General features: G+C 47.3%; 1 protein-coding gene across 1 annotated transcript in view; it reads left to right on the top strand.

Moving 5' to 3' along the window:
- Window positions 1-495: 495 nt before the first annotated feature.
- LOC139387116 (protein Niban 1-like) overlaps window positions 496-22,977 on the top strand; it is a 77,399-nt gene continuing 54,917 nt past the window's right edge. Inside the window, exon 1 of the mRNA XM_071133134.1 lies at window positions 496-685. Within this exon, the coding sequence (XP_070989235.1) occupies window positions 631-685 (55 nt within the window). The 5' untranslated portion in view covers window positions 496-630. The remainder of the gene's footprint in view (window positions 686-22,977) is intronic.

Here is a 22,977-nt window from a genome sequence, read left to right as displayed (position 1 = left end):
GAATGGTCTGAGTTTACGAGGTTTTCAAGAGTAACGTTAATAACAATAGTTTTGGGGAAAAGCTTGGAGATTTAAAGATGCTTCTACGAAGATTCTAACGATTAATTTATCCTTAAGATATTTTTGGGAAACTGGGCCAAGATTAGCAAAAAAATTCAAATGAATTTAAACGACAAAATAGTGGACCAAATTGGAAATATATATTTGAATAATTCAGCCACACATTTCAGCTGAAATCGATCCATTATAATAATAAAGTTATTTTAAAAACGTATTACAGTGACTCTTTCAATGTGTTTATCTGTATTGCAGTGTATCTGTATAGATATAACTATATACAGTCATTGATATATAGCCTAGGCTACATGAGGAGAGGAAAAACAACAATGTAAACGTCGCTCTTAAACCGGAATGCTTCTGAACAGGGTTAGGCTACTTAAGGCGGCGCTGTAGAATGAGGAAGTTCTTACGGTATGATAGTGGTTTCTTCAAGCGTGCTTCTTTCTCCACGTCCGTTCTCTGTCAGATGCCAGAATCGACACACTGAAGCGGTCTGTTGACGGGACGATAAACAGCTTCTTCGCCTGTGGCATAGCAGTCTATCGTGGACCGAGATCATTTCATTTCGCTATGGGGGCATCTTCTTCCAGTCTGCTGGATGAGACTAAATCCAACTACATCAGAGGTAAAATAAAGTTACACTTATTGCGGGGGAATTGTGTGTGCTCACCATACCCAGCCTTATCTGTGAAAACAAAACGGTTATTTGGGTTTGTTTTATTTTGTATCAGTGAAAGGCATTGCAATTTAATTGATGTATGTTATTACTGAGGTCCATGTAGATTGGCTTCTCAAAATGACAAAGAAAAAGACAGAAATCGTCTGTTGGAATTTGTATTATTATTTGGGGATATGTATAGAACATTTAACTGAAGGCTTTGATAGGTGCAAGGGCTAATGTAAACAATACAAACAATTCATTACTTACAATTCCTCAGAACTGGGGCACACCCATGTCTGTTACAACAATTGGTTTGTGTCTAGCAGTGTATTTAATTATGAGAGAGAGAGAGAGCAACACAATTAGACCCAAACAAATCATAAGAAAATAAAAAGATAATTACTTGACACATTGGAAAGAATTAACAAAAAAAACAGAGCAAACTAGAATGTTATTTGGCCCTAAACAGAGAGTACACAGCGGCAGAATACCTGACCACTGTGACTGACCCAAAATGAAGGAAAGCTTTGACTATGTACAGACTCAGTGAGCACAGCCTTGCCATTGAGAAAGGACGCCTTAGGCAGACATGGCTCTCAAGAGAAGACAGGCTATGTGCTCACTGCCCACAAAATGAGGTGGGAACTGAGCTGCACTTCCTAACCTTCTGCCAAATGTATGACCATATTAGAGACACATATTTCCCTCAGATTACATAGACCCACAAAGAATTTGAAAACAAACCCAATTTGATAAACTCCCATATTTATTGGGTGAAATACCACAGTGTGCATCAATCACAGCAGCAAGATGTGTGACCTGTTGCCTCAAGAAAAGGGCAACCAGTGAAGAACAAACACCATTGTAAATACAACCCATATTTATGCTTATTTATTTTCCCTTTTGTACTTGAACTATTTCCACATAATATGACAATTCTAATGTCTTTATTCTTTTGGAACTTTTGTGAGTAATGTATACTATGAATTTGTTTTTATTGTTTATTTTACTCAGGTCTATTATCAATTTCCCTTGCATGTTAACATATGTTTCCTGTGCCAATGAAGCCCTTTGAATTGAAATTGAGAGAGAGAGAGAGAGAGAGCAAGAGAGAGAGAGCGAGAGAGCAAGAGAGAGAGAGAGAGCAAGAGAGAGAGAGCAAGAGAGAGAGAGAGAGAGACAGAGAGAGAGAGAGAGAGAGAGAGAGAGAGAGATGACCACTTGCAGGGAGAAGTTCAGTTGACTCCTAGAACTCTGGGAATGTGCAGCTGTGCTGTGAGAGAACTAGGCTACATCTACATGGTTGTATTTTCCTTTCTGTTCCAGTTCTGTTCCAGTTCTGTTCCAGTTCTGTTCAGTTCTGTTCAGTTCTGCTTCAGTCCTGCTTCAACTCTATAGGCTACTCGATAGGATGATTTCCTGAGAGAGATTTTAAGTTGCAAATGGCACATGTACGCACCACATTTCTGTGTGTAAAAATTCTAGAAAGACCAGTGGTATATCTGAGTGTTGATTCTAGTGGGTTTAAGACCAGTGTTATATCTGTGTGTGGATTCTAGTGGGGTTAAGACCAGTGTTATATCTGAGTGTTGATTCTGAATGCAGATTGTGGATGATAAAAAGTTACATTTGTTGAATATCCTTCCTAGGAAAAGGAATTACTAATCACTTCACACAACAGCATATTGCGATTTGGATGTCTGACATGGCCCATGTGCCAGGATTTTCAGACCACAATGTTGGGGGGGGGGGAACTAGGTCATAACTAAAGGCCTCAGGACATGTCCAATAAGGGGTTATGTTTAATTCAAACACATTCACTTGGTGAAGGCTTCAGGACTGAAAATGTATGTAGCAACCATGTCTCTGTCACTAAAAAACACAGTCATTGGTGGGTAACTCTAACATTCACTTGAAAGGGACCCTGGGAAATATGCAAATAAGGTTTTACACAGTGTTAAAACCGACCAAAAAATACTGTAACACCACAGGTGTTAATTCCCTAACACTGAGAAAGTGTAACATCATCCGCTCTAATAAAGTATTCATTTAAGTTGAGATTTGCAACACTCATGGTGTTAGGGACCCAACACTATGGGGATCTTAGTTTATCAACACATTGAAAAATGTTAGTTTCTCCCAAGTGGCATCGCAGTGCTTGAAGTGTCACTACAGACCTGGGTTCGATCCCAGGCTGTGTCACAGCCGGCCGTGACCAGGAGACCCATAGAGCAGCACACAATTGGCCCAGCGTCGTCCGGGTTAGGGGAGAGTTTGGCCCAGCGTTGTCTGTGTTAGGAGAGAGTTTGGCCCAGCGTCGTCCGGGTTAGGGGAGAGTTTGGCCCAGCGTCGTCCGGGTTAGGGGAGAGTTTGGCCCAGCGTCATTCGGGTTAGGGGAGAGTTTTGCCCAGCGTCGTCCGGGTTAGGGGAGAGTTTGGCCCAGCGTCGTCCGGGTTAGGGGAGAGTTTGGCCCAGCGTCGTCCGGGTTAGGGGAGAGTTTGGCCCAGCGTCGTCCGGGTTAGGGGAGAGTTTGGCCCAGCGTCGTCCGGTTTAGGGGAGAGTTTGGCCCAGCGTCGTCCGGGTTAGGGGAGAGTTTGGCCCAGCGTCGTCCGGGTTAGGGGAGAGTTTGGCCCAGCGTCGTCCGGGTTAGGGGAGAGTTTGGCCGGGGGGGGGGGGGGGGGGGGGGGGGGGCTTTACTTAGCTCATCACGCTCTAGCGACTCCTTGTGGCGGGAAACTGTGTTTCCTCTGACACATTGGTGCGGCTGGCTTCCGGGGTTAAGCGGGCGGGTGTTAAGAAGCGCGGTTTGGGGGGTCATGTTTCAGAGGACACATGCTCAACCTTCGCCTCCCGAGCCCGTTGGGGAGGTGCAGCGATGAGACAAGATCGTAATTGGATATCACGAAATTGGGGAGAAAAGGGGGTTAAAAAAAGATCTATAAAAAAATAAAAAATGTTTATTTTAAAGCTATTTGAGATGGTCACATATCGTGACTACCGTAGATTCACCAAGGAGTAGCTAGCTAGCAACTAGTCGAGTGGCTAGCACGTAACTCTGACTTCATCTGACTGAGTCCTATTGAAGCAATAAACGGTGTGGATGGCGAAACACCGTGATGACAATGTGCTGCCTGCTGGCTCCTGGGTCTCCCCTTTGACCTCCTCCCTCTGATCTCACTTCAGCCATGAACTTTCTCAACCTTTAGTCTCTTGAACGTTGATCTCCCTCGTGATGACTAATGATGTTGTTTTTAAATTGCTTGTTTTTTGTTGTTGTTGTTGCTTTACAGCGCTTCAAGATTTCTTTATGTAATAAATAGCTCTATAAAAGTTAAATAAATTATTATTATTATATCATTTCTAAGAAAGTGTTTTTAACACTGTGGGTGTTTAAACTCTGATTAAACATTTCTGGTGGTATATACGGATTCTTTATGATCATCAGCAATGAATGGTCAGAAGCAATGGTCTGGTCATACTTGTAGCCTATAGGCAACCCACTTCTCTTCTGTAGGTAACATACTAGCAATCCACCTCTCTTCTGTAGGTAACCACTAGCAACCCACCTCTCTTCTGTAGGTAACATACTAGCAACCCACCTCTCTTCTGTAGGTAATCCACTAGCAACCCACCTCTCTTCTGTAGGTAACATACTAGCAACCCACCTTTCTTCTGTAGGTAATCCACTAGCAACCCACTTCTCTTCTGTAGGTAACATACTAGCAACCCACCTCTCTTCTGTAGGTAACATACTAGCAACCCACCTCTCTTCTGTAGGTAACATACTAGCAACCCACCTCTCTTCTGTAGGTAACATACTAGCAACCCATCTCTCTTCTGTAGGTAACAACTAGCAACCCGCCTCTCTTCTGTAGGTAATCCACTAGCAACCCACCTCTCTTCTGTAGGTAACACCTCACTTCTGCACTTTTAGAAATTGTAAACTGATAAAGCAGCATATTACTGTAAGATTTTAAAGTAAAACATACAGCAATTCTTTACTGTGTCAAGAGTATAGTCCTACTCCACTAGCTCTTCATTTGGAGCTCTACACTAGGAGCTCTGATTTAGGAACTCAACATTAGGAGCTCTGATTTAGGAGCTCTACATTAGGAGCTCTACATTAGGAGCTCTGATTTAGGAGCTCTGATTTAGGAGCTCTGATTTAGGTGCTCTACATTAGGAGCTCTACATTAGGAGCTCTACATTAGGATCACTACACTAGGAGCTCTACATTAGGAGCTCTACATTAGGAACTCTACATTAGGAGTGCTGATTTAGGAGCTCTGATTTAGGAGCTCTACATTAGGAGCTCTACATTAGGAGCTCTACATTTAGGGCTCTACATTAAGAGCTCTACATTAGGAGCTCTACATTTAGGGCTCTACACTAGGAGCTCTACAATAGGAGCTATACATTAAGGGCTCTACATTAAGGGCTCTACATTAGGATCTCTACATTAAGGGCTCTACATTAGGATCTCTACATTAAGGGCTCTACATTAGGAGCTCTACATTAGGAGCTCTACATTAGGAGCTCTACATTAGGTGCTCTACATTAGGATCTCTACATTAAGGGCTCTACATTAGGAGCTCTACACTAGGAGCTCTACACTAGGAGCTATACATTAGGAGCTCTACACTAGGAGCTCTACATTTAGGGCTCTACATTAAGGGCTCTACACTAGGAGCTCTACATTAGGAGCTCTACATTAGGAGCTCTACATTAAGGGCTCTACATTAGGATCTCTACATTAAGGGCTCTACATTAAGGGCTCTACATTAGAAGCTCTACATTAGGAGCTCTACATTAGGAGGTCTACGTTATTATTATTTTTTTAACCTTTATTTAACCAGATATATATATATATATATATATATATATATATATATATATAACCCTAACCCTTTATTTAACCAGGTAGGCTAGTTGAGAACAAGTTCTCATTTACAACTGTGACCTGGCCAAGATAAAGCAAAGCAGTGTGACACAAACAACACAGTGTTACAGATGGGATAAACAAACATACAGTCAATAACACAATAGAAAAAAATAAAGATGATGTGCAAGTAGAAATACTGGTGTGCAAAAGAGCAGAAAAGTAAATAAAAACAATATGGGGATGAGGTAGGTAGATTGGGTGGGCTATTTACAGATGGGCTATGTACAGCTGCAGCTGTACATTAGGAGCTCTACGTTAGGAGCTCTGATTTAGGAGCTCTACATTAGGAGCTCTGATTTAGGAGCTCTACATTAGGAGCTCTACATTAGGAGCTCTACATTAGGAGCTATACATTAGTGAGCTCTACATTAGGAGCTCTGATTTAGGAGCTCTACGGTAGGAGCTGTACATTAGGAGCTTTATATTAGGAGCTCTACATTAGGAACCAAGTGGTTTGGCTAGTTTATTTTTGTAAGATAATATTCTCCCTCAGAGCTGTTATGAATATACTCCTTGTGCTTCCTTTATCCCTCTGCACTCAGGTACCTCCAGGACTCAGCTTTTATGGGACATTACATATTTGCACTAAGGTGTCCAATGTACACACATCTGTCTGTCTGTCTGTCTGTCTGTCTGTCTGTCGAACAGACCAGTTCCCTGTCTGTCTGTCTGTCTGTCTGTCTGTCTGTCTGTCTGTCTGTCTGTCTGTCTGTCTGTCTGTCTGTCTGTCTGTCTGGCTGGCTGGCTGGCTGGCTGGCTGGCTGGCTGGCTGGCTGGCTGGCTGTATTCTAGACATGCCATTCACAACCTTTCCCAGACTCTCTAACATGATGTCATTGGTTTCTGGCACTCTGCTCAGGGTGTACTGGTGGGATGTTATCTCCTCCCATCCCCTGGGTCTCTTCTTTCCTCTCTCTGACAGCACAAACTTATCTCTCCTCTCTCTAACAGTACAGTCTCCTCTCTCCTCTCTCTAACAGTACAGTCTCCTCTCTCTGACAGTACAGTCTCCTCTCTCTAACAGTACATTCTCCTCTCTCCTCTCTCTGACAGTACAGTCTCCTCTCTCTAACAGTACAGTCTCCTCTCTCCTCTCTATTGCAGTAGCCTCCTCTCTCCAACAGTACAGTCTCCTCTCTCTAACAGTACAGTCTCCTCTCTCTGACAGTACAGTCTCCTCTCTCCTCTCTCTAACAGTACAGTCTCCTCTCTCCTCTCTCTAACAGTACAGTCTCCTCTCTCCTCTCTCTAACAGTACAGTCCCCTCTCTCTGACAGTACAGTCTCCTCTCTCCTCTCTCTAACAGTACAGTCTCCTCTCCCCTCTCTCTAACAGTACAGTCTCCTCTCTCTGACAGTACAGTCTCCTCTCTCCTCTCTCTAACAGTACAGTCTCCGCTCTCCTCTCTCTAACAGTACAGTCTCTTCTCTCCTCTCTCTAACAGTACAGTCTCCTCTCCCCTCTCTCTAACAGTACAGTCTCCTCTCTCTGACAGTACAGTCTCCTCTCTCTAACAGTACAGTCTCCTCTCTCCTCTCTCTAACAGTACAGTCTCCTCTCTCTAACAGTACAGTCTCCTCTCTCCTCTTTCTGACAGTACAGTCTCCTCTCTCTAACAGTATAGTCTCCTCTCTCTGACAGTACAGTCTCCTCTCTCTAACAGTACAGTCTCCCCTCTCCTCTTTCTGACAGTACAGTCTCCTCTCTCCTCTCTATGGCAGTAGTCTCCTCTCTCCTCTCTCTGACAGTACAGTCTCCTCTCTCCTCTCTCTAACAGTACAGTCTCCTCTCTCTGACAGTACAGTCTCCTCTCTCTAACAGTACAGTCTCCTCTCTCCTCTCTCTAACAGTACAGTCTTCTATCTTTAACAGTACAGTCTCCTCTCTCCTCTTTCTGACAGTACAGTCCTCTCTCTAACAGTGCAGTCTCCTCTCTCTGACAGTACAGTCTCCTCTCTCCTCTTTCTGACAGTACAGTCTCCTCTCTCCTCTCTATCGCAGTAGTCTCCTCTCTCCTCTCTCTGACAGTACAGTCTCCTCTCTCCTCTCTCTAACAGTACAGTCTCCTCTCTCCTCTCTGACAGTACAGTCTCCTATCTCCTCTCTCTGACAGTACAGTCTCCTCTCTCCTCTCTCTAACAGTACAGTCTCCTCTCTCCTCTCTCTGGCAGTACAGTCTCCTCTCTCCTCTCTCTGACAGTACAGTCTCCCCTCTCCTCTCTCTAACAGTACAGTCTCCTCTCTCTGACAGTACAGTCTCCTCTCTCCTCTCTCTGACAGTACAGTCTCCTCTCTCTAACAGTACAGTCTCCTCTCTCTGACAGTACAGTCTCCTCTCTCCTCTCTATGGCAGTAGTCTCCTCTCTCCTCTCTCTGACAGTACAGTCTCCTCTCTCCTCTCTATAACAGTACAGTCTCCTCTCTCCTCTCTGGCAGTACAGTCTCCTCTCTCCTCTCTCTGACAGTACAGTCTCCTCTCTCCTCTCTCTAACAGTACAGTCTCCTCTCTCCTCTCTCTGACAGTACAGTCTCCTCTCTCTAACAGTACAGTCTCCTCTCTCCTCTCTATTGCAGTATCCTCCTCTCTCCAACAGTACAGTCTCCTCTCTCTGACAGTACAGTCTCCTCTCTCCTCTCTCTAACAGTACAGTCTCATCTCTCCTCTCTCTAACAGTACAGTCTCCTCTCTCTGACAGTACAGTCTCCTCTCTACTCTCTCTCTGACAGTACAGTCTCCTCTCTCTGACAGTACAGTCTCATCTCTCCTCTCTCTAACAGTACAGTCTCCTCTCTCCAACAGTACAGTCTCCTCTCTCTGACATTACAGTCTCCTCTCTCCTCTCTCTGACAGTACAGTCTCTTCTCTCCTCTCTATGGCAGTAGTCTCCTCTCTCCTCTCTCTAACAGTACAGTCTCCTCACTCTGACAGTACAGTCTCCTATCTCCTCTCTCTGACAGTACAGTCTCCTCTCTCCTCTCTCTGACAGTACAGTCTCCTCTCTCCTCTCTATGGCAGTAGTTTCCTCTCTCCTCTCTCTAATGGTACAGTCTCCTCTCTCTAACAGTACAGTCTCCTCTCTCCTCTCTCTAACAGTACAGTCTCCTCTCTCCTCTCTCTGGCAGTACAGTCTCCTCTCTCCTCTCTCTAACAGTACAGTCTCCGCTCTCTGACAGTACAGTCTCCTCTCTCCTCTCTCTGACAGTACAGTCTCCTCTCTCTGACAGTACAGTCTCATCTCTCCTCTCTCTAACAGTACAGTCTCCTCTCTCCAACAGTACAGTCTCCTCTCTCTGACATTACAGTCTCCTCTCTCCTCTCTCTGACAGTACAGTCTCTTCTCTCCTCTCTATGGCAGTAGTCTCCTCTCTCCTCTCTCTAACAGTACAGTCTCCTCTCTCTGACAGTACAGTCTCCTATCTCCTCTCTCTGACAGTACAGTCTCCTCTCTCCTCTCTCTGACAGTACAGTCTCCTCTCTCCTCTCTATGGCAGTAGTTTCCTCTCTCCTCTCTCTAATGGTACAGTCTCCTCTCTCTAACAGTACAGTCTCCTCTCTCCTCTCTATGGCAGTACAGTCTCCTCTCTCTAACAGTACAGTCTCCTCTCTCTGACAGTACAGTCTCCTCTCTCCTCTCTCTGACAGTACAGTCTCCTCTCTCCTCTCTCTGACAGTACAGTCTCCTCTCTCTGACAGTACAGTCTCATCTCTCCTCTCTCTAACAGTACAGTCTCCTCTCTCCAACAGTACAGTCTCCTCTCTCTGACAGTACAGTCTCCTCTCTCCTCTCTCTGACAGTACAGTCTCTTCTCTCCTCTCTCTGACAGTACAGTCTCCTCTCTCCTCTCTCTGACAGTACAGTCTCTTCTCTCCTCTCTATGGCAGTAGTCTCCTCTCTCCTCTCTCTGACAGTACAGTCTCCTCTCTCCTCTCTCTGACAGTACAGTCTCCTCTCTCCTCTCTATGGCAGTAGTTTCCTCTCTCCTCTCTCTAATGGTACAGTCTCCTCTCTCTAACAGTACAGTCTCCTCTCTCCTCTCTATGGCAGTACAGTCTCCTCTCTATAACAGTACAGCCTCCTCTCTCTAACAGTACAGTCTCCTCTCTCCTCTCTATGGCAGTACAGTCTCCTCTCTCCTCTCTATGGCAGTAGTCTCCTCTCTCCTCTCTCTGACAGTACAGTCTCCTCTCTCCTCTCTCTGACAGTACAGTCTCCTCTCTCCTCTCTCTGACAGTACAGTCTCCTCTCTCCTCTCTCTGACAGTACAGTCTCCTCTCTCCTCTCTCTGACAGTACAGTCTCCCCTCTCCTCTCTCTGACAGTACAGTCTCCTCTCTCCTCTCTCTGGCAGTACAGTCTCCTCTCTCCTCTCTCTGACAGTACATTCTCCTCTCTCCTCTCTCTGACAGTACAGTCTCCTCTCTCTAACAGTACAGTCTCCTCCTTCTGACAGTACAGTCTCCTCTCTCCTCTCTCTGACAGTACAGTCTCCTCTCTCCTCTCTCTGACAGTACAGTCTCCTCTCTCCTCTCTCTGACAGTACAGTCTCCTCTCTCCTCTCTCTGACAGTATGTCATTGGTTTCTGGCACTCTGCTCAGGGTGTACTGGTGGGATGTTATCTCCTCCCATCCCCTGGGTCTCTTCTTTCCTCTCTCTGACAGCACAAACTTATCTCTCCTCTCTCTAACAGTACAGTCTCCTCTCTCTGACAGTACAGTCTCCTCTCTCCTCTCTCTGACAGTACAGTCTCCTCTCTCTAACAGTACAGTCTCCTCTCTCTGACCGTACAGTCTCCTCTCTCTAACAGTACAGTCTCCTCTCTCCTCTTTCTGACAGTACAGTCCCCTCTCTCCTCTCTATGGCAGTAGTCTCCTCTCTCCTCTCTCTGACAGTACAGTCTCCTCTCTCCTCTCTATAACAGTACAGTCTCCTCTCTCCTCTCTGGCAGTACAGTCTCCTCTCTCCTCTCTCTGACAGTACAGTCTCCTCTCTCCTCTCTCTGACAGTACAGTCTCCTCTCTCCTCTCTCTGACAGTACAGTCTCTTCTCTCCTCTCTCTGACAGTACAGTCTCCTCTCTCCTCTCTCTGACAGTACGGTGTCCTCTCTCTGACAGTACAGTCTCCTCTCTCCTCTCTCTAACAGTACAGTCTCCTCTCTCCTCTCTCTGACAGTACAGTCTCCTCTCTCCTCTCTCTAACAGTACAGTCTCCTATCTTTAACAGTACAGTCTCCTCTCTCCTCTTTCTGACAGTATAGTCCTCTCTCTAACATTGCAGTCTCCTCTCTCTGACAGTACAGTCTCCTCTCTCTAACAGTACAGTCTCCTCTCTCCTCTTTCTGACAGTACAGTCTCCTCTCTCCTCTCTATCGCAGTAGTCTCCTCTCTCCTCTCTCTGACAGTACAGTCTCCTCTCTCCTCTCTCTAACAGTACAGTCTCCTCTCTCCTCTCTGGCAGTACAGTCTCCTCTCTCCTCTCTCTGACAGTACAGTCTCCTATCTCCTCTCTCTGACAGTACAGTCTCCTCTCTCCTCTCTCTAACAGTACAGTCTCCTCTCTCCTCTCTCTGGCAGTACAGTCTCCTCTCTCCTCTCTCTAACAGTACAGTCTCCTCTCTCTGACAGTACAGTCTCCTCTCTCCTCTCTCTGACAGTACAGTCTCCTCTCTCTAACAGTACAGTCTCCTCTCTCTGACAGTACAGTCTCCTCTCTCTAACAGTACAGTCTCCTCTCTCCTCTTTCTGACAGTACAGTCTCCTCTCTCCTCTCTATGGCAGTAGTCTCCTCTCTCCTCTCTCTGACAGTACAGTCTCCTCTCTCCTCTCTATAACAGTACAGTCTCCTCTCTCCTCTCTGGCAGTACAGTCTCCTCTCTCCTCTCTCTGACAGTACAGTCTCCTCTCTCCTCTCTCTAACAGTACAGTCTCCTCTCTCCTCTCTCTGACAGTACAGTCTCCTCTCTCTAACAGTACAGTCTCCTCTCTCCTCTCTATTGCAGTATCCTCCTCTCTCCAACAGTACAGTCTCCTCTCTCTGACAGTACAGTCTCCTCTCTCCTCTCTCTAACAGTACAGTCTCATCTCTCCTCTCTCTAACAGTACAGTCTCCTCTCTCTGACAGTACAGTCTCCTATCTCCTCTCTCTAACAGTACAGTCTCCTCTCCCCTCTCTCTAACAGTACAGTGGCAGTAGTTTCCTCTCTCCTCTCTCTAATGGTACAGTCTCCTCTCTCTAACAGTACAGTCTCCTCTCTCTGACAGTACAGTCTCCTCTCTCCTCTCTCTGACAGTACAGTCTCCTCTCTCCTCTCTCTGACAGTACAGTCTCCTCTCTCTGACAGTACAGTCTCATCTCTCCTCTCTCTAACAGTACAGTCTCCTCTCTCCAACAGTACAGTCTCCTCTCTCTGACAGTACAGTCTCCTCTCTCCTCTCTCTGACAGTACAGCCTCTTCTCTCCTCTCTCTGACAGTACAGTCTCCTCTCTCCTCTCTCTGACAGTACAGTCTCTTCTCTCCTCTCTATGGCAGTAGTCTCCTCTCTCCTCTCTCTGACAGTACAGTCTCCTCTCTCCTCTCTCTGACAGTACAGTCTCCTCTCTCCTCTCTATGGCAGTAGTTTCCTCTCTCCTCTCTCTTATGGTACAGCCTCCTCTCTCTAACAGTACAGTCTCCTCTCTCCTCTCTATGGCAGTACAGTCTCCTCTCTCTAACAGTACAGTCTCCTCTCTCTAACAGTACAGTCTCCTCTCTCCTCTCTATGGCAGTACAGTCTCCTCTCTCCTCTCTATGGCAGTAGTCTCCTCTCTCCTCGCTCTGACAGTACAGTCTCCTCTCTCCTCTCTCTGACAGTACAGTCTCCTCTCTCCTCTCTCTGACAGTACAGTCTCCTCTCTCCTCTCTCTGACAGTACAGTCTCCTCTCTCCTCTCTCTGACAGTACAGTCTCATCTCTCCTCTCTCTGACAGTACAGTCTCCTCTCTCCTCTCTCTGGCAGTACAGTCTCCTCTCTCCTCTCTCTGACAGTACATTCTCCTCTCTCCTCTCTCTGACAGTACAGTCTCCTCTCTCTAACAGTACAGTCTCCTCCTTCTGACAGTACAGTCTTCTCTCTCCTCTCTCTGACAGTACAGTCTCCTCTCTCCTCTCTCTGACAGTACAGTCTCCTCTCTCCTCTCTCTGACAGTACAGTCTCCTCTCTCCTCTCTCTGACAGTACAGTCTCTTCTCTCCTCTCTCTGACAGTACAGTCTCCTCTCTCCTCTCTCTGACAGTACGGTGTCCTCTCTCTGACAGTACAGTCTCCTCTCTCCTCTCTCTAACAGTACAGTCTCCTCTCTCCTCTCTCTGACAGTACAGTCTCCTCTCTCCTCTCTCTAACAGTACAGTCTCCTATCTTTAACAGTACAGTCTCCTCTCTCCTCTTTCTGACAGTACAGTCCTCTCTCTAACATTGCAGTCTCCTCTCTCTGACAGTACAGTCTCCTCTCTCTAACAGTACAGTCTCCTCTCTCCTCTTTCTGACAGTACAGTCTCCTCTCTCCTCTCTATCGCAGTAGTCTCCTCTCTCCTCTCTCTGACAGTACAGTCTCCTCTCTCCTCTCTCTAACAGTACAGTCTCCTCTCTCCTCTCTGGCAGTACAGTCTCCTCTCTCCTCTCTCTGACAGTACAGTCTCCTATCTCCTCTCTCTGACAGTACAGTCTCCTCTCTCCTCTCTCTAACAGTACAGTCTCCTCTCTCCTCTCTCTGGCAGTACAGTCTCCTCTCTCCTCTCTCTGACAGTACAGTCTCCCCTCTCCTCTCTCTAACAGTACAGTCTCCTCTCTCTGACAGTACAGTCTCCTCTCTCCTCTCTCTGACAGTACAGTCTCCTCTCTCTAACAGTACAGTCTCCTCTCTCTGACAGTACAGTCTCCTCTCTCTAACAGTACAGTCTCCTCTCTCCTCTTTCTGACAGTACAGTCTCCTCTCTCCTCTCTCTGACAGTACAGTCTCCTCTCTCCTCTCTATAACAGTACAGTCTCCTCTCTCCTCTCTGGCAGTACAGTCTCCTCTCTCCTCTCTCTAACAGTACAGTCTCCTCTCTCCTCTCTCTGACAGTACAGTCTCCTCTCTCTAACAGTAAAGTCTCCTCTCTCCTCTCTATTGCAGTATCCTCCTCTCTCCAACAGTACAGTCTCCTCTCTCTGACAGTACAGTCTCCTCTCTCCTCTCTCTAACAGTACAGTCTCATCTCTCCTCTCTCTAACAGTACAGTCTCCTCTCTCTGACAGTACAGTCTCCTATCTCCTCTCTCTAACAGTACAGTCTCCTCTCCCCTCTCTCTAACAGTACAGTCTCCTCTCTCTGACAGTACAGTCTCCTCTCTCCTCTCTCTGACAGTACAGTCTCCTCTCTCCTCTCTCTAACAGTACAGTCTCCTCTCTCCTCTCTCTGGCAGTACAGTCTCCTCTCTCCTCTCTCTAACAGTACAGTCTCCTCTCTCTGACAGTACAGTCTCCTCTCTCCTCTCTCTGACAGTACAGTCTCCTCTCTCTGACAGTACAGTCTCATCTCTCCTCTCTCTAACAGTACAGTCTCCTCTCTCCAACAGTACAGTCTCCTCTCTCTGACATTACAGTCTCCTCTCTCCTCTCTCTGACAGTACAGTCTCTTCTCTCCTCTCTATGGCAGTAGTCTCCTCTCTCCTCTCTCTGACAGTACAGTCTCCTCTCTCCTCTCTCTGACAGTACAGTCTCCTCTCTCCTCTCTATGGCAGTAGTTTCCTCTCTCCTCTCTCTTATGGTACAGTCTCCTCTCTCTAACAGTACAGTCTCCTCTCTCCTCTCTATGGCAGTACAGTCTCCTCTCTCTAACAGTACAGTCTCCTCTCTCTAACAGTACAGTCTCCTCTCTCCTCTCTATGGCAGTACAGTCTCCTCTCTCCTCTCTATGGCAGTAGTCTCCTCTCTCCTCTCTCTGACAGTACAGTCTCCTCTCTCCTCTCTCTGACAGTACAGTCTCCTCTCTCCTCTCTCTGACAGTACAGTCTCCTCTCTCCTCTCTCTGACAGTACAGTCTCCTCTCTCCTCTCTCTGACAGTACAGTCTCATCTCTCCTCTCTCTGACAGTACAGTCTCCTCTCTCCTCTCTCTGGCAGTACAGTCTCCTCTCTCCTCTCTCTGACAGTACATTCTCCTCTCTCCTCTCTCTGACAGTACAGTCTCCTCTCTCTAACAGTACAGTCTCCTCCTTCTGACAGTACAGTCTTCTCTCTCCTCTCTCTGACAGTACAGTCTCCTCTCTCCTCTCTCTGACAGTACAGTCTCCTCTCTCCTCTCTCTGACAGTACAGTCTCCTCTCTCCTCTCTCTAACAGTACAGTCTCCTATCTTTAACAGTACAGTCTCCTCTCTCCTCTTTCTGACAGTACAGTCCTCTCTCTAACATTGCAGTCTCCTCTCTCTGACAGTACAGTCTCCTCTCTCTAACAGTACAGTCTCCTCTCTCCTCTTTCTGACAGTACAGTCTCCTCTCTCCTCTCTATCGCAGTAGTCTCCTCTCTCCTCTCTCTGACAGTACAGTCTCCTCTCTCCTCTCTCTAACAGTACAGTCTCCTCTCTCCTCTCTGGCAGTACAGTCTCCTCTCTCCTCTCTCTGACAGTACAGTCTCCTCTCTCCTCTCTCTGACAGTACAGTCTCCTCTCTCCTCTCTCTAACAGTACAGTCTCCTCTCTCCTCTCTCTGGCAGTACAGTCTCCTCTCTCCTCTCTCTGACAGTACAGTCTCCCCTCCCTCTCTCTAACAGTACAGTCTCCTCTCTCTGACAGTACAGTCTCCTCTCTCCTCTCTCTGACAGTACAGTCTCCTCTCTCTAACAGTACAGTCTCCTCTCTCTGACAGTACAGTCTCCTCTCTCTAACAGTACAGTCTCCTCTCTCCTCTTTCTGACAGTACAGTCTCCTCTCTCCTCTCTCTGACAGTACAGTCTCCTCTCTCCTCTCTATAACAGTACAGTCTCCTCTCTCCTCTCTGGCAGTACAGTCTCCTCTCTCCTCTCTCTAACAGTACAGTCTCCTCTCTCCTCTCTCTGACAGTACAGTCTCCTCTCTCTAACAGTAAAGTCTCCTCTCTCCTCTCTATTGCAGTATCCTCCTCTCTCCAACAGTACAGTCTCCTCTCTCTGACAGTACAGTCTCCTCTCTCCTCTCTCTAACAGTACAGTCTCATCTCTCCTCTCTCTAACAGTACAGTCTCCTCTCTCTGACAGTACAGTCTCCTATCTCCTCTCTCTAACAGTACAGTCTCCTCTCCCCTCTCTCTAACAGTACAGTCTCCTCTCTCTGACAGTACAGTCTCCTCTCTCCTCTCTCTGACAGTACAGTCTCCTCTCTCCTCTCTCTAACAGTACAGTCTCCTCTCTCCTCTCTCTGGCAGTACAGTCTCCTCTCTCCTCTCTCTAACAGTACAGTCTCCTCTCTCTGACAGTACAGTCTCCTCTCTCCTCTCTCTGACAGTACAGTCTCCTCTCTCTGACAGTACAGTCTCATCTCTCCTCTCTCTAACAGTACAGTCTCCTCTCTCCAACAGTACAGTCTCCTCTCTCTGACATTACAGTCTCCTCTCTCCTCTCTCTGACAGTACAGTCTCTTCTCTCCTCTCTATGGCAGTAGTCTCCTCTCTCCTCTCTCTAACAGTACAGTCTCCTCTCTCTGACAGTACAGTCTCCTATCTCCTCTCTCTGACAGTACAGTCTCCTCTCTCCTCTCTCCGACAGTACAGTCTCCTCTCTCCTCTCTATGGCAGTAGTTTCCTCTCTCCTCTCTCTAATGGTACAGTCTCCTCTCTCTAACAGTACAGTCTCCTCTCTCCTCTCTATGGCAGTACAGTCTCCTCTCTCTAACAGTACAGTCTCCTCTCTCTAACAGTACAGTCTCCTCTCTCTGACAGTACAGTCTCCTCTCTCCTCTCTCTGACAGTACAGTCTCCTCTCTCCTCTCTCTGACAGTACAGTCTCCTCTCTCTGACAGTACAGTCTCATCTCTCCTCTCTCTAACAGTACAGTCTCCTCTCTCCAACAGTACAGTCTCCTCTCTCTGACAGTACAGTCTCCTCTCTCCTCTCTCTGACAGTACAGTCTCCTCTCTCCTCTCTCTGACAGTACAGTCTCCTCTCTCCTCTCTCTGACAGTACAGTCTCCTCTCTCCTCTCTCTGGCAGTACAGTCTCCTCTCTCCTCTCTCTGACAGTACATTCTCCTCTCTCCTCTCTCTGACAGTACAGTCTCCTCTCTCTAACAGTACAGTCTCCTCCTTCTGACAGTACAGTCTCCTCTCTCCTCTCTCTGACAGTACAGTCTCCTCTCTCCTCTCTCTGACAGTACAGTCTCCTCTCTCCTCTCTCTGACAGTACAGTCTCCTCTCTCCTCTCTCTGACAGTACAGTCTCTTCTCTCCTCTCTCTGACAGTACAGTCTCCTCTCTCCTCTCTCTGACAGTACGGTGTCCTCTCTCTGACAGTACAGTCTCATCTCTCCTCTCTCTAACAGTACAGTCTCCTCTCTCCTCTCTCTGACAGTACAGTCTCCTCTCTCCTCTCTCTAACAGTACAGTCTCCTCTCTCCTCTCTCTGGCAGTACAATCTCCTCTCTATGGCAGTAGTCTCCTCTCTCCTCTCTCTGACAGTACAGTCTCCTCTCTCCTCTCTCTGGCAGTACAGTCTCCTCTCTATGGCAGTAGTCTCCTCTCTCCTCTCTCCTCTCTCTAACAGTACAGTCTCCTCTCTCCTCTCTCTTGCAGTACAGTCTCCTCTCTATGGCAGTAGTCTCCTCTCTCCTCTCTCTGACAGTACAGTCTCCTCTCTCCTCTCTCTAACAGTACAGTCTCCTCTCTCCTCTCTCTGGCAGTACAGTTTCCTCTCTATGGCAGTAGTCTCCTCTCTCCTCTCTCTGACAGTACAGTCTCCTCTCTATGGCAGTAGTCTCCTCTCTCCTCTCTCCTCTCTATGGCAGTAGTCTCCTCTCTCCTCTCTCTAACAGTACAGTCTCCTCTCTCCTCTCTCTGACAGTACAGTCTCCTCTCTCTAACAGTAAAGTTTCCTCTCTCCTCTCTATTGCTGTATCCTCCTCTCTCCAACAGTACAGTCTCCTCTCTCTGACAGTACAGTCTCCTCTCTCCTCTCTCTAACAGTACAGTCTCATCTCTCCTCTCTCTAACAGTACAGTCTCCTCTCTCTGACAGTACAGTCTCCTATCTCCTCTCTCTAACAGTACAGTCTCCTCTCCCCTCTCTCTAACAGTACAGTCTCCTCTCTCTGACAGTACAGTCTCCTCTCTCCTCTCTCTGACAGTACAGTCTCCTCTCTCCTCTCTCTAACAGTACAGTCTCCTCTCTCCTCTCTCTGGCAGTACAGTCTCCTCTCTCCTCTCTCTAACAGTACAGTCTCCTCTCTCTGACAGTACAGTCTCCTCTCTCCTCTCTCTGGCAGTACAGTCTCCTCTCTCTGACAGTACAGTCTCATCTCTCCTCTCTCTAACAGTACAGTCTCCTCTCTCCAACAGTACAGTCTCCTCTCTCTGACATTACAGTCTCCTCTCTCCTCTCTCTGACAGTACAGTCTCTTCTCTCCTCTCTATGGCAGTAGTCTCCTCTCTCCTCTCTCTAACAGTACAGTCTCCTCTCTCTGACAGTACAGTCTCCTATCTCCTCTCTCTGACAGTACAGTCTCCTCTCTCCTCTCTCCGACAGTACAGTCTCCTCTCTCCTCTCTATGGCAGTAGTTTCCTCTCTCCTCTCTCTAATGGTACAGTCTCCTCTCTCTAACAGTACAGTCTCCTCTCTCCTCTCTATGGCAGTACAGTCTCCTCTCTCTAACAGTACAGTCTCCTCTCTCTAACAGTACAGTCTCCTCTCTCTGACAGTACAGTCTCCTCTCTCCTCTCTCTGACAGTACAGTCTCCTCTCTCCTCTCTCTGACAGTACAGTCTCCTCTCTCTGACAGTACAGTCTCATCTCTCCTCTCTCTAACAGTACAGTCTCCTCTCTCCAACAGTACAGTCTCCTCTCTCTGACAGTACAGTCTCCTCTCTCCTCTCTCTGACAGTACAGTCTCTTCTCTCCTCTCTATGGCAGTAGTCTCCTCTCTCCTCTCTCTGGCAGTACAGTCTCCTCTCTCCTCTCTCTGACAGTACAGTCTCCTCTCTCCTCTCTATGGCAGTAGTTTCCTCTCTCCTCTCTCTAATGGTACAGTCTCCTCTCTCTAACAGTACAGTCTCCTCTCTCCTCTCTATGGCAGTACAGTCTCCTCTCTCTAACAGTACAGTCTCCTCTCTCTAACAGTACAGTCTCCTCTCTCCTCTCTATGGCAGTACAGTCTCCTCTCTCCTCTCTATGGCAGTAGTCTCCTCTCTCCTCTCTCTGACAGTACAGTCTCCTCTCTCCTCTCTCTGACAGTACAGTCTCCTCTCTCCTCTCTCTGACAGTACAGTCTCCTCTCTCCTCTCTCTGACAGTACAGGCTCCTCTCTCCTCTCTCTGACAGTACAGTCTCCTCTCTCTAACAGTACAGTCTCCTCCTTCTGACAGTACAGTCTCCTCTCTCCTCTCTCTGACAGTACAGTCTCCTCTCTCCTCTCTCTGACAGTACAGTCTCCTCTCTCCTCTCTCTGACAGTACAGTCTCTTCTCTCCTCTCTCTGACAGTACAGTCTCTTCTCTCCTCTCTCTGACAGTACAGTCTCCTCTCTCCTCTCTCTGACAGTACGGTGTCCTCTCTCTGACAGTACAGTCTCATCTCTCCTCTCTCTAACAGTACAGTCTCCTCTCTCCTCTCTCTGACAGTACAGTCTCCTCTCTCCTCTCTCTAACAGTACAGTCTCCTCTCTCCTCTCTCTGGCAGTACAATCTCCTCTCTATGGCAGTAGTCTCCTCTCTCCTCTCTCTGACAGTACAGTCTCCTCTCTCCTCTCTCTGGCAGTACAGTCTCCTCTCTATGGCAGTAGTCTCCTCTCTCCTCTCTCCTCTCTCTAACAGTACAGTCTCCTCTCTCCTCTCTCTTGCAGTACAGTCTCCTCTCTATGGCAGTAGTCTCCTCTCTCCTCTCTCTGACAGTACAGTCTCCTCTCTCCTCTCTCTAACAGTACAGTCTCCTCTCTCCTCTCTCTGGCAGTACAGTTTCCTCTCTATGGCAGTAGTCTCCTCTCTCCTCTCTCTGACAGTACAGTCTCCTCTCTATGGCAGTAGTCTCCTCTCTCCTCTCTCTGACAGTACAGTCTCCTCTCTCCTCTCTCTAACAGTACAGTCTCCTCTCTCCTCTCTCTAACAGTACAGTCTCCTCTCTCCTCTCTCTAACAGTACAGTCTCCTCTCTCCTCTCTCTAACAGTACAGTCTCCTCTCTCCTCTCTCTAACAGTACAGTCTCCTCTCTATGGCAGTAGTCTCCTCTCTCCTCTCTCTGACAGTACAGTCTCCTCTCTCCTCTCTCTAACAGTACAGTCTCCTCTCTCCTCTCTCTGGCAGTACATTGTCCTCTCTCCTCTCTCTAACAGTACAGTCTCCTCTCTCCTCTCTCTGGCAGTACAGTCTCCTCTCTATGGCAGTAGTCTCCTCTCTCCTCTCTCTGACAGTACAGTCTCCTCTCTCCTCTCTCTGGCAGTACAGTCTCCTCTCTATGGCAGTAGTCTCCTCTCTCCTCTCTCTGACAGTACAGTCTCCTCTCTCCTCTCTCTGACAGTACAGTCTCCTCTCTCCTCTCTCTGACAGTACAGTCTCCTCTCTCCTCTCTCTGACAGTACAGTCTCCTCTCTCCTCTCTCTGACAGTTCTAATAATAATAATAACAAAAAGTAATACAATAACATAACAAAAATGAGGCTATATACAGGGGGTACCGGTACAGAGTCAATGTGGAGGCTATATACAGGGGATACTGGTACAGAGTCAATGTGGAGACTATATACAGGGGATACTGGTACAGAGTCAATGAGGAGACTATATACAGGGGGTAGTGGTACAGAGTCAATGAGGAGACTATATACAGGGGGTACTGGTACAGAGTCAATGTGGAGGCTATATACAGGGAGTACTGGTACAGAGTCAATGTGGAGGCTATATACAGGGAGTACTGGTACAGAGTCAATGTGGAGGCTATATGCAGGGGGTACTGGTACAGAGTCAATGTGGAGGCTATATACAGGGAGTACTGGTACAGAGTCAATGTGGAGGCTATATACAGGGAGTACTGGTACAGAGTCAATGTGGAGGCTATATACAGGGAGTACTGGTACAGAGTCAATGTGGAGGCTATATGCAGGGGGTACTGGTACAGAGTCAATGTGGAGGCTATATACAGGGAGTACCGGTACAGAGTCAATGTGGAGGCTATATACAGGGAGTACTGGTACAGAGTCAATGTGGAGGCTATATACAGGGTGTTACGGTACAGAGTCAATGTGGAGGCTATATACAGGGGGTACTGGTACAGAGTCAATGTGGAGGCTATATACCGGGGGTACTGGTACAGAGTCAATGTGGAGGCTATATACAGGGTATTACGGTACAGAGTCAATGTGGAGGCTATATACAGGGTATTACGGTACAGAGTCAATGTGGAGGCTATATACAGGGTATTACGGTACAGAGTCAATGTGGAGGCTATATACAGGGGGTACTGGTACAGAGTCAATGTGGAGGCTATATACAGGGTGTTACGGTACAGAGTCAATGTGGAGGCTATATACAGGGGGTACTGGTACAGAGTCAATGTGGAGGCTATATACAGGGGGTACTGGTACAGAGTCAATGTGGAGGCTATATACAGGGAGTACTGGTACAGAGTCAATGTGGAGGCTATATACAGGGAGTACTGGTACAGAGTCAATGTGGAGGCTATATACAGGGAGTACCGGTACAGAGTCAATGTGGAGGCTATATACAGGGAGTACCGGTACAGAGGGCAGGGTTGCCTAGTGGTTAGAGCGTTGGACTAGTAACCGCAAGGTTGCAAGTTCAAACCCCCAAGCTGACAAGGTACAAATCTGTCGTTCTGCCCCTGAACAGGCAATTAACCCACTGTTCCTAGGACGTCATTGAAAATAAGAATTTGTTCTTAACTGACTTGCCTAGTTAAATAAAGGTAAAATAAAAAAATAAAAATGTGGAGGCTATATACAGGGGGTACTGGTACAGAGTCAATGTGGAGGCTATATACAGGGTATTACGGTACAGAGTCAATGTGGAGGCTATATACAGGGAGTACTGGTACAGAGTCAATGTGGAGGCTATATACAGGGAGTACTGGTACGGAGTCAATGTGGAGGCTATATACAGGGGGTACCGGTACAGAGTCAATGTGGAGGCTATATACAGGGTGTTATGGTACAGAGTCAATGTGGAAGCTATATACAGGGTGTTACGGTACAGAGTCAATGTGGAGACTATATACAGGGGGTACCGGTACAGAGTCAATTTGGAGACTATATACAGGGGGCACCGGTACAGAGTCAATGTGGAGGCTATATACAGGGTGTTACGGTACAGAGTATACAGGGGGCACCGGTACAGAGTCAATGTGGAGGCTATATACAGGGGGCACCGGTACAGAGTATACAGGGGGCACCGGTACAGAGTCAATGTGGAGGCTATATACAGGGGGTACTGGTACAGAGTCAATGTGGAGGCTATATACAGGGGGTACCGGTACAGAGTCAATGTGGAGGCTATATACAGGGGGTACCGGTACAGAGTCAATGTGGAGGCTATATACAGGGTGTTACGGTACAGAGTCAATGTGGAGGCTATATACAGGGTGTTACGGTACAGAGTCAATGTGGAGGCTATATACAGGGTATTACGGTACAGAGTCAATGTGGAGGCTATATACAGGGTGTTACGGTACAGAGTCAATGTGGAGACTATATACAGGGGTTACCGGTACAGAGTCAATGTGGAGACTATATACAGGGGGCACCGGTACAGAGTCAATGTGGAGGCTATATACAGGGTGTTACGGTACAGAGTATACAGGGGGCACCGGTACAGAGTCAATGTGGAGGCTATATACAGGGGGCACCGGTACAGAGTATACAGGGGGCACCGGTACAGAGTCAATGTGGAGGCTATGTACAGGGGGTACTGGTACAGAGTCAATGTGGAGGCTATATACAGGGTGTTATGGTACAGAGTCAATGTGGAGGCTATATACAGGTTGTACCGGTACAGAGTCAATGTGGAGGCTGTAAACAGGGTATTACGGTACAGAGTCAATGTGGAGGCTATATACAGGGTGTTATGGTACAGAGTCAATGTGGAGGCTATATACAGGTGGTACCGGTACAGAGTCAATGT

Source organism: Oncorhynchus clarkii, chromosome 28 (genome assembly GCF_045791955.1).
Source record: "Oncorhynchus clarkii lewisi isolate Uvic-CL-2024 chromosome 28, UVic_Ocla_1.0, whole genome shotgun sequence".
NCBI lineage: Eukaryota > Metazoa > Chordata > Actinopteri > Salmoniformes > Salmonidae > Oncorhynchus > Oncorhynchus clarkii.
The sequence above is the reverse complement of the archived record's forward strand: the minus strand, read 5'-3'. Positions and strand labels throughout refer to the sequence as shown.